General features: G+C 52.5%; 1 protein-coding gene across 2 annotated transcripts in view; it reads left to right on the plus strand.

The window, feature by feature from the left end:
• The window catches only part of LDB1 (LIM domain binding 1), a 13,172-nt gene extending 6,156 nt beyond the window's left edge, over positions 1 to 7,016 (plus strand). Inside the window, exons 2-11 of one of the 2 annotated variants that reach the window (XM_011935490.1) lie at positions 2,845 to 2,947; positions 3,081 to 3,125; positions 3,236 to 3,311; positions 3,566 to 3,668; positions 3,835 to 4,007; positions 4,509 to 4,631; positions 4,866 to 4,949; positions 5,042 to 5,165; positions 5,372 to 5,520; positions 6,205 to 7,016. In XM_011935490.1, coding sequence (XP_011790880.1) covers positions 2,845 to 2,947; positions 3,081 to 3,125; positions 3,236 to 3,311; positions 3,566 to 3,668; positions 3,835 to 4,007; positions 4,509 to 4,631; positions 4,866 to 4,949; positions 5,042 to 5,165; positions 5,372 to 5,520; positions 6,205 to 6,435 — 1,211 coding nt within the window. In that variant the 3' untranslated portion in view covers positions 6,436 to 7,016. The remainder of the gene's footprint in view (positions 1 to 2,844; positions 2,948 to 3,080; positions 3,126 to 3,235; positions 3,312 to 3,565; positions 3,669 to 3,834; positions 4,008 to 4,508; positions 4,632 to 4,865; positions 4,950 to 5,041; positions 5,166 to 5,371; positions 5,521 to 6,204) is intronic. The other variant, XM_011935491.1, reaches the window with a different exon arrangement.
• Positions 7,017 to 11,390: the final 4,374 nt, after the last annotated feature.

Here is an 11,390-nt window from a genome sequence, read left to right on the forward strand (position 1 = left end):
CAAGCCTGTTGGGGGGTGGGCGGAAGGCCCTCAGCCCGGCCTAGGCCTGGTCTGCGGGCTGGGGGAGAGGTGCCCCAGCTCAGAGCCGCCGGGGCGCTCAGGCCTGCTGACCTGTGGCCAGCCCCTAAAGGGAGGGGACCTGCCCTCTGGTCAGCCTGGTTACCATGGCAGTGCCCAGCTGGAGGTGCCCCCCTCAGCCCCGGGATGCAGCTTCCACCCTGAGAAAACTTTACTAGTTCTGGGCTCTTCTCTCCCCCTTCCTAAAGGCTTCCAGATTGCTAGAGGTGGGAGGGGGGCCATGGCTGACTACAGGGCTGGATGACACATCTCCCCAGCCACCCACCCCCGTCCCCCCTCTACTTGCTCCCTCTACTCCTGCTGCTGGGGACAGGCAGCAACAGGGACAGATGGTCTGGGTGATGTCCCTCCCCTTCTCTACTCCCAAGCTCTTGTGCTGGAGCTACTGGGAGTTGAGTGGCTCTGGAGAGATGCTGAGTTTGTGTCCATTCGCTGTAGGTGTAAATAGAGGCCCAGAGCTTTGGGCCTTAGCTCCTCAGAGCTATTTTCCCAGGCCCAGACAATGCCTGTTCATTTTCTAGAGAGAGAAATGGAGGCTCTGAGAATTTTTTTGACAAAATTGGAGAGAAACCCGGGCATCCTGCCTCCTTTCTCTTCAGGTTCTTGAGCTGACACATTTCAAGTGGCCCCTAAACTGAGGAGGCAGGGGTGGTTAAGTTATGGGAGAAAGGATGGCCTAATTGGGGGATGAGGGCCAGGTCTGAGAATCTACTCTTGGATTTATTGCCCAGGCCTGGCCTCTGGTGGGCCGTGTGAGCTTGGGCTTCCTGTGTGGCCTTAGTCTGCCTGTCTGTGTAGTGGGGAGACTTAGTGGCTGAGTGGGGACTGTCTTTCTGGAGACACAGGCTCAGTCCAGACTGGCATGTGAAGGCTGTGTGTGCTGTTCTTGGAACATATGGATGTGGAGCTCGTGCATGGGGTGAGGGCCTGTTGCGGGCATCTGAATCTGCCTGGGGCTGCTGGGTTCCAGCCCTTGATAGGCATGTTAGGGCGAGCTGAGGGTAGAAGCCTGCTAGGCAGGATGAGGCACACGTGTGTGCAGGCACACACAGGCTTTGACTCTTGGCACCCTCAGAGACTGTGCAGTCTGGGACCCTCCTTTTGCCTGCATGGTGAGGATGGGGCCCTGGGGAGAGAATAAAATGACACATGTTGGCACAGGGTCTTGTTTTGTCTCTTCCCCCCAAGGAACAAAATAGGTTTTGCGTCTAAGTTGGGGAGGAGATATAGATACAGCCAATCTAGCTACCCTTCCAAATGCAGTCAAGTTTTAGGGACCCAAGGAAGCAAATGTGATTGGAGTCAGATGACTTTTGGGACTGTGCCTCAGTTTCCCCTCCTATCTGGTGAGAAGGGGAAACAAAGTTGTAGGGGTACCTGGCTCATACCCAACTATGAATTTAACACTTCCAGTCAGAAAACAGTACTCCAGGAACTGTTTGCTGTTAGGTGAGGTGTGAGAGAGGACATGTGCACATCACAGATACACACTAGCAAGACCCCTGTCTAGTGACCACGTGCCCCTAGACTGAGGAACATAGGCTCCTTCCCAAACCACTTACTTCTCAATTGTAGGTAGAGTGGGATCCAAAGGAGGCTTATCTGCCGCCTCCCCCACTCCCAAGTCTCAGAAGAGAAAAGGGGTTGAGGCTTTGGGTTTCTGGTTTGGAGACAATACTCTATACCCTTGGTGGGGGCAGGGGTGGGGGCTGGGCTGATAAGGGAGTGGCCGTTAGTGGGGAGGCAGAAGGCACAACTGGTTATCTGGTAGGCCGCACCCAACAGGCACCCACCCCCATTTATCTTTCTATCCCTTGCCCTCCTGAGACCCTGAGGGTGGAGGAGGGGCAGAGTTCGAAAATCCCCCCTTTTCCTCCCCCACTTTGGTCCCTAGAGGGCAATAGTGGGGTCCGATGGTAGAAAGTATAGGATGTGGGAATCAGAAGATCCAAACTCAAGTCCGAGCTTTGAGAGTTACTAGCTTTATGATCTTGGCAAATTCCTTTGAGCCCTCAGTTGCCTCATCTGTAAAATGGGAATGTTATGGTCAGCCCTGCTGCCTCGTAAGGTTGTTGTGATGATTGAATGAAACTATGTAGATTAAAAGGGAGTTTATCAAAATTAGATTCTAATGATTGGATATTTATTTGTTCTGTGATAATTCTTCCCAGCTTCAATTCCTCTTCTGTCATCTAGGGTTCAGCCAAATGAAGAAATGGGATCTTGGCTATGCGCTGGGATTAGGGTGGAATACTCTGTTTCTTAATGAAATAAGATTGGAGCCAGGATTAGAAGGAGAGACAGGTGCTCCCTAGAGTAACCCCCTCCCCTACTCCACCACTCTCTTGTAAGCAGGCCAAGGAGCTCCATAAGACCATCCCTATCCACACAGTCTAGCAGGCTTATCGGAGAGCTCCCAAGAGGGGGTCAGGGGACTCCTTTTTCTTTTAGGAACAGGGTCTCGCTCTGTTGCCCAGGCTGGAGTGCAGTGGTATGATCTCTGCTTACTTCAGTGTCAACCTCCCAGGCTCAAGTGATCCTCCCGCCTCAGCCTCCCACGTAGCTGGAACTACAGGCGTGCCCCACCATACCCGGCCAACTTTTAAAATTATTTTTAGAGACGAGGTCTTGTTATGTTGCCCTGGCTGGTCCCTGCAGCCTCGACCTCTTGTGCTCAAGCAGTCTTCTTGCCTTGGCCTCCCAAAGTGCTAAGATTACAGATGTGAGCCACCGAGCCCAGCTATGACTCCTTTCTTTCTCTTCTAGGTTGTTCCTCAAAGTCATTCAAGCTGTACTCGCCGAAGGAGCCCCCGAACGGCAACGCCTTCCCCCCCTTCCATCCCGGCACCATGCTGGATCGGGATGTAGGGTAAGTGAGTCTCTTGGCCACTTCCTAACCCTTCTCCAGGTGGGATCTTGCCTGGAAAGGGGAGCGAGTAGCCCCCCACCCCCAATAATTCCTGTCTTCCACCCCCATTCTCATAGCCTCTTACTTTACACAGCCCGACTCCCATGTACCCGCCTACATACCTGGAGCCAGGGATTGGGTAAGTGGAGTCCAGTGGGGAAGAAGGTGCTTTCCACTGGGTGAAGGCCGAGGTAGGGGTGGGGTGGGGAGGCTCCGCTCCTATTGATCGGCCTCTTTCACTTCCTCCAGGAGGCACACACCATATGGCAACCAAACTGACTATAGAATATTCGAGCTTAACAAACGGCTTCAGAACTGGACAGAGGTATTGCCAAGGGAAAAGGAATTGGGAGCAGGGGGGCCATCTGGGCACCCTATGGGATATCTTATAACATGAACACACTGGCCGGGCGCGATGGCTCACGCCTGTAATCCCAGCTCTCAGGGAGGCAGAGGCGGGAGGATAGCTTGAGCCCAAGAGTTCGAGACCTGCCTGGGTAATATAGCGAGACCCCGTTCTCCACAAAAAGGAAAAAAAAAAAGACAAAAAACATGAACACACCTCACCATGCTCCCTAGGAGTGTGACAATCTCTGGTGGGATGCATTCACAACTGAGTTCTTTGAGGACGATGCCATGTTGACCATCACTTTCTGCCTGGAGGATGGACCAAAGAGATATAGTAAGTGACCTCTGGGATCTTGCTATGGGGGTGTATACCTCCTGTGTAGTTCTAAAGTCTAGAAGTGGGTCTGGGAGTGCCAGGGGATATCTAGCTTGGTAGGGGAGGCATCTGTCTGGCCCCTTTTGCGGTCCCTTTGTCTGAAGAGTTTGTCCCATCTCTACAGCCATTGGCCGGACCCTCATCCCACGCTACTTCCGCAGCATCTTTGAGGGGGGTGCTACGGAGCTGTACTATGTTCTTAAGCACCCCAAGGAGGCATTCCACAGCAACTTTGTGTCCCTCGACTGTGACCAGGGCAGCATGGTGACCCAGCATGGCAAGCCCATGTTCACCCAGGTCAGCAACCCAGCTGGATGTGGAACACCATGGCACCTGGGTTTGATTCCCGTCCTCTCTCCCAGTGTATACTCACAGCTATTCTCCAGGGAGTCATATTGCGAAGTGGCAAAATAAGAAGGGCAGATAGGCATGTTGCAACCATCAGCAAACATGTATTATGTTTGTATGGGATAGTTTTCTGGGCCCTAGGGCTACATGAGTGAACAAGAGTCTGCCCTCACATAGCATAGAGCAGATGAGTGTATCACTAGCTACATGGGGAGAGGACAATCTGTTAAAATTTTCTACTGTGTGTGTGTGTGTGTGTTGTGTGTCTGTGTGTGTAAAGGCCAGGTATATGGGTGGGGGGTATTGTGACATCTGTGCACCCAGATTTAATGTGCAGGTGACAAAAGTATATGCAATGGGAGAGTTGTAAGCAAATGGGAGACTGTAATAGATATACCTTCAGGTATAGTATGTGGGGAGGGGGCAGGGGTCTGACAAGCCTTTCCCCAGGTGTGTGTGGAGGGCCGGTTGTACTTGGAGTTCATGTTTGATGACATGATGCGAATAAAGACGTGGCACTTCAGCATCCGGCAGCACCGAGAGCTCATCCCCCGCAGCATCCTTGCCATGCATGTGAGTCGTGGGCAGGACCCAGGACACGAGTGAAGGCAGGCAGGGGGAAGGGTGGAACAAGGTCGGTCATTTCCTGACTGGCCTTAGACAGAGGGTTAGGGTGTCTTCATCTGAACAGCAGGTTTTATAAGAGAGTATCCTCTCTCAGGAGTGTTACAATGCTCAGATGATAGGGCAGGTGAGCAGAGGCAACCCAGGTGTCAGTGTTCTTGCTTGTCTTCTCTCCCACTCTAGGCCCAAGACCCCCAGATGTTGGATCAGCTCTCGAAAAACATCACCCGGTGTGGGCTGTCCAATTCCACTCTCAACTACCTCCGAGTGAGTCTCCGACCTCCCAGTTTCTACCCCAGTCCATTTAGTCTCGGCTCCATGTCTGTACCCTGACAAGCCACCTCCTTGCCTACTCCTAGCTCTGTGTGATACTTGAGCCCATGCAAGAGCTCATGTCCCGCCACAAGACCTACAGCCTCAGCCCCCGCGACTGCCTCAAGACCTGCCTTTTCCAGAAGTGGCAGCGCATGGTAGCACCCCCCGGTGAGTGCCTTGCACCTGCTTTTACCAGGATCTCACACTGTTCCCCAAAACTGTATCTTTATTTCCTGTTGAAGTTTTCCCTGCCCCTTCCTTGTTCCCGGGTCTACAAAATTGGGATCAGGGCAGGCTCATGCTCCTTGGGAGCCACAATTTAGAATAGGGGACCTGGGGCCCTCTCCCATCGGAGTCTCCTTTCCCTGACACAGCGGAGCCCACACGTCAGCAGCCCAGCAAACGGCGGAAACGGAAGATGTCAGGGGGTAGCACCATGAGCTCGGGGGGTGGTAACACCAACAACAGCAACAGCAAGAAGAAGAGCCCAGCTAGCACCTTCGCCCTCTCCAGCCAGGTACCTGTAAGCATCTCGGCTTTCTTCTCTCTTCTGGGCTGCCCCACTGCTCACCCCTGACCCCTGTCCAAGCCTGAGCTCACTAGCAGGCATAGAAGCAAAGACAGTTTTCTTCATGTACTCTGCCAGCATGGGCTAACTGCTTTTACTGGTGAGAGAGTCCTTGTCAGGCACTTGCATGGGTGTGATCACACAGACTCAGCCGTAGGAAGCTAGGGCATAAAGGAACAGAGACAGCCATGAGGACATATAGACGTTCAGGACAGACAGCTTGGGGCTTACAGACCATCCAGCGCACACACTCACACTGATAGAAAGACCCGCAGACTGGAGTGTTTGCAGATCCAGAGTACATGCCCTTGCACATGCACATACTGCCCTCCCTCGTGTTTGATCTCCCTTTCTCTTACATGTGGACAGAAGTTGAGGAGTCCCCTAAAATTCTGGGGAGATGGGCTAGGGAGCTAGGGGAATGGATATGGGCTAAAGGCTTTGATGCTCTGGTGTTCTTCAGTGGGAAGGATTCCAGGAGCTGAGGGTGTCAGGAGTTGAGATTTTAAATTCGGGTATGAGGAGGGGGTGGGGACTCTTGAGCTTCCAGGGTGGGTATTGGGGCTCTGGGGGTATCTGCCGCCCTGGGCCGGGCGAGCCCTTGCCCCGATTATGTTTGGGGACCTCCACCACTCTCAGGATGTGATGGTGGTGGGGGAGCCCACCCTGATGGGCGGGGAGTTCGGGGACGAGGACGAGAGGCTCATCACCCGGCTGGAGAACACCCAGTTTGACGCAGCCAACGGCATTGACGACGAGGACAGCTTTAACAACTCCCCTGCACTGGGCGCCAACAGCCCCTGGAACAGCAAGCCTCCGTCCAGCCAAGAAAGCAAATCGGAGAACCCCACGTCACAGGCCTCCCAGTAAAAGGCCCTGCCGTGGCCACCCAGTGCTCTGCCTATCTGCCCCACCTCTCGCAGCCCCAGGAAGCAGAAGACAGAATGAAGAGACTGAGCATCTAAAATGGGCAGCCTCCATCCACCTGCTTCAAGGAGGAACTGGACTCGCTGGGGGCAGGTGCCAAGATTTGCCCCACAGTGGCCCTGGGCTGGGCCTGGCCTCTGCAGAGCCTTTTAGGGGAAGGGGGTACTCATGTGGATACCTACTTGGAACCTGGGCCTCTGAGACATGTCCTGACCATCCCCCAGGGCATTTGCCTCCATCCTCACTCCAGATTCTGGGTTTCCCATCCCCCTGACTTTACCCCTTTCAGGCCTGGGGTTCTCTATACCCACAGCCCTTAGGGACTTAAAGTTATGGGGCTTGGTTGGATGCCCCTTCCGCTAGGCAGCTGGTAATAGAAGGGTAAAGCTCTGGGCTCCTCCTCCAGCTGCCACTTATCCCAGCTCCAAGTTTTTAAAAAAATAATATTATTAAAAATGTAAGTTAAAAAAAAATCACTCATGTCCCCCCCTCTTCCCCTTATTAAAAGTCCAGCTACCTCCCTACTCTTAGCAGATGGGGGCCTAGGGTCTAAGTGGGGATGAGAGGCGGGGAGGGAGGTATGCATACCATTTTATACGGTGTGAGAGCTTCAGACCAAGGAGACACTTCGCCATCTCTCTTGCCCTTTCCTGTGGGGTGACTGCAGTTGGGGAAGGCATGCCATGGGGTAATGGGACATTGGTGGCCACATCTTGGTGACAGACCCTTGCTGTTGTCTCTGTCTCCCCATTATCTGGACTCTGGCCTGCCCTCCTAGTGCTCGTGACTCCCTCTCTTCCAGCCCCACCCCTATGGTGTGTATATTCCTTACATAGTCCTCCACAAGAGCAGCTGTCTAGGATGTGGGGAGGGGAGGCTCCTTCCCTTAGGGAGCCTGGAGAGAAGGGAGCAGCCTTGTTGCTGTATTTTTGGTTTTGTTTCAGTTGGGCAGGCATGGGATGGGAGAGGGGCTTAGCCACTTTCCTCCAGAATCTTCCTCCCTCAACCCCTCCAACTGCATACATAAGCCTACTCTGTCCTTCACAGAGGGGAAGGGGCCACCGATGATGTCCCAGCTCTAAGCCCACCAGAGAGAAACAGGCCTCTGTCCCCCTGGGTGAAGTAGAGGGTCTTTACCTGCCAGTGTCCCCTGCCACTCCTTCCTCATAGCAGGGAGGAGGAGGAGGAGGCAGCCAGGATCCTCAGCTCCGCCAGGGTGCAGCCAGGAGCAGGGTTTCACGCAGCTGGGCCAGCTCTGTGGCTTTGCTGCCTTTTCCTGTGGCCAGTCCCAGGAAGTGCTAGCACCACCCCTCTCCCCACTCTTCCCTCGATTCTGGGGTCCCCCACACCCTATTTCCTCCACTCCAGCTGCCACTTTTGGAAGGGTATTGAGTCAGGAGCTGAGGGAAGGGGTGAGGAAGGTGGACATCCCACCCCAACTGTAATGCCTTTTTTTTTTTTTTTTTTTTTTTTTTTTTTTGGGCCATTTGAGTCATGTATGGTACCGATCAATAAAGAGACTTTTCGGTTTGAGAGTGTCCTGGTTGGTCATTGATGCCTAATAATGACTCAGTCCAAGGCAGTCTTTTCCCCATCCTTACAGTTCCTAAGACTGTATGAATTGGATCCCTTCACTCTCACCTCACATTTCCCCTCAGTTTTGAAGTTGTTTCCCTGAATTATACCTCTCCTTCACCCAAGACCCTAAAGTTTGTTCCCAGATCTCCCAGCCTGGCCCCATCTCCCTCAAAGTTGAGGGAGAATTGGTTTTCTCAGTCTGCTCCCCACCTCTCACCCCAGGACTGTTGCTTCTCACCCCTAGCTGTCATGGGACAGCCAGACAGGTAGCCTTCCTGGGGTAGATTCCTAGGATAGACTGCCCTGGATTGTGCTGTTGAGGGAGGAGTGAGAGAGGGGACTTGGCCTAGGAGGGGGCTTGGGTTAGAGGGTCTTGAGGTACCTGGGAGATTCCTACCCCTACCTAGCCCCCAGCCTACTAGCCCAGCTAATGTCGGTTGGTTGGTTTGTTTATTTTGAGTTGGAGTCTTGCTCTTGCCCAGGCTGGAGTGCAGTGGCATGATCTCGGCTCACTGCAACCTCCACCTCCTGGGTTCAAGTAATTCTCCTACCTCATCCTTCCAAGTAGCTGGGATTACAGGTGCCCGCCACTATGCCTGGCTAATTTGTATATTTTTTTTTAGTAGAGATAGGGTTTCACCATGTTGGCCAGGCTGGTCTTGAACTCTTGACCTCAGGTGATCCACCCACCTCAGCCTCCCAAAGTACTGGGATTATAGGCATGATCTGCTGCACCCGGTCACCAGCTGAGGTCTAAATTAGTCTCCCTGGTGCTAAGGTCCCTGGGTGAAGGATTAAGAGAGTAGCAGGATTGTCTGTCTCTTTGCTGACTTTGGGTGGGGACACTGAGGGAGGAAGACAGTTCTGTTGCTAGTGGGTAGCCTGAAGCTCTATGGGAGGATGGGAGGATAAATGGGGTACTTTTCAGACTCTTTTCCAGGTAGTTAACTCTCTAAGTCCCCTCCTCTTCACCATTAAAGACTGGGAAGATAAGGAGACCCCGCTGTGGATTGGAGATGGGGTCTTAGTGCCCATAAAGCTCTCTATCCAGTGTCCCTCTTTGTCATCCCAGGCAGGAGAAGCTGAGGCCTCAAACTATTCCCCTCCTAAGGTCTCTCTCAACCTGAAATAAAGCCCGATAGACCTGCACCTCTACCCTTACCTCCCTAGCTGGTAGGAAGACACCAGAGGAAGGGACTGTATGACCCATCCATTCCCTCTCCAATCTACAGTTACATTGGCCCTGCCCTGCTGCCAGCCCAGCTTCTCATTGCCCAGTGCCTCAGGACCCCAAGGAATGCTATTGCACCCCACCCCCAACTCTTCCTTTGTAGATCTGGCCAGCCTGAAGGACATTTACCGGCTAGCTGCCACCGGCAACTCACCGTGAGAGTGCCAGGTAACATCTACAGTGGGCCTGTGTCTGGCACTGGGTGTGTACATCTAGCCTGTTAGCCTGAGTGAGTGTCTGTGTGTATGTATGTGCTGCTGAGCTGGGGAGGGCCTGGATCTGTTTATATGTGCAGGTAAGGGAGTGTATACATGTGTTTGTATGTAGGCATGTATATGCATATTTTTATGTATGTGTCTGTTGGTGAATTAATTCATTCAAATAGTATTCATTGAACCCTCTTTAGGTACTAGGCCCATTCTAGGTGCTGGGGATATGATATTGAACAAAGCAGAGAATATGTGACTGCTGAGTGAGTGAAGGCTATAAATCCATAAATGAGGATGTGTTGAATGTGTGGCTTAGCAGTGCGACTGTTGTGAGTTATGGGGCTGCTGGGACAATTGTGTGACTCGGGCATTTGTAGGTTCACGTATGTATGTATATGGAGGGAGGTAGTCAAGGGAAAAGGTAGATTGCCAGGCCTGGACCCCATCCTGCTTGGGGGCAGGGGGTAGGTCAGAGAAGCAGGAGAACACACTGTTGAACTCAGGAAACACAGTGGCCAGCAACTTCCTCTGGAGCCCCATACCTGGCTCCGCCCCATTTGCCCCCAGCAGCCCCTGGTGAAGAGGAATTACTGGGGTGGGGGAAGAGAGAGACCCTCCAAAGCCCTCATGCCCTTTGTTTTCAGGTACATGTGTGGGCCCAGTCCCAAGCCTTAGCACATTGCTGAAGAGCTTTGTGCTGCTGAGCTGGGGAGGGCCTGGATCTGTTTATATGTGCAGGTAAGGGAGTGTATACGTGTGTTTGTATGTAGGCATGTATATGCATATTTTTATGTATGTGTCTGTTGGTGAATTAATCCATTCAGATAGTCTGACCATGTACCCCAACCAGGACCTCTGAATCCACAGAGGTCTGAACCCAACCCCAAACCTCTGTCCCTCCTGGACTTACAGCTCCTTCCTCATTTTTCCTGACCTGGTCTGATCTGATTCAGCCAGAGAGCTCCATCCCTTTTCCTAACACCCTACTTTAGTCTAGTGCAACCTCCAACCCCTCTTTTATACCCTTAACCCAGTCCAGCCTGATTTCTTTTTTTAGGATAGAGTCTTGCTGTATTGTCCAGGCTAGAGTGCAGTGGCACGATGTTGTCTCACTGCAACCTCTGCCTCCTAGGTTCAAATGATTCTCACGCCTCCTGAGTAGCTAGGACTATAGGCACATGACACCATGCCCAGCTAATTTTTCTTTTTTCTTTTTTTGTATTTCTGGTAGAGACGTGGTTTCACCATGTCAGGAGTTCAAGACTAGCCTTGGCAATATAGTGAGACCTTATCTCTACCTTTTTTTTTTTTTTGAGATGGAATCTCGTTCTGTCGCCCAGGCTGGAGTGCAGTGGCAAGATCTCGGCTCACTGCAGCCTCCGCCTCCTGGGTTCAAGTGATTCTCCTGTGTCAGTCTCCGTAGTAGCTGAGACTACAGGTGTACACCACCATGTCCAGCTAATTTTTGTAATTTTAGTAGAGATGGGTTTTCACCTTGTTGGCCAGGCCGGTCTTGAACTCCTGACCTCAAGTGATTTGCCTGCCTTGGCCTCCGCAAAGTGCTAAGATTACAGACGTGAGCCCCTCCACCCAACAGAGACCTCATCTCTAAAATAAATAAATAAGCTGGGTATGGTGGTGCATCTATAGTCCCAGCTACTTGGGAGGCTGAGGTGGGAGAATCACTCGGGCCTGGGAAGTTGAGACAACGGTGAGCTGTGATTGCACCACTGCACTCCAGCCCAGGTGACACAGCAAGACCCTCTGTCTCAAAAAACAAAAAAAAAACAAAAAAAAAACGAGGTGCAGTGGTTCTGAACGCCTGTAATCCCAACACTTTGGGAGGCCGAGGCGGGTTGATCACCTGAGGTCAGGAGTTC

The sequence above is a fragment of the Colobus angolensis genome, unplaced genomic scaffold (assembly GCF_000951035.1).
Source record: "Colobus angolensis palliatus isolate OR3802 unplaced genomic scaffold, Cang.pa_1.0 Scaffold144, whole genome shotgun sequence".
NCBI lineage: Eukaryota > Metazoa > Chordata > Mammalia > Primates > Cercopithecidae > Colobus > Colobus angolensis.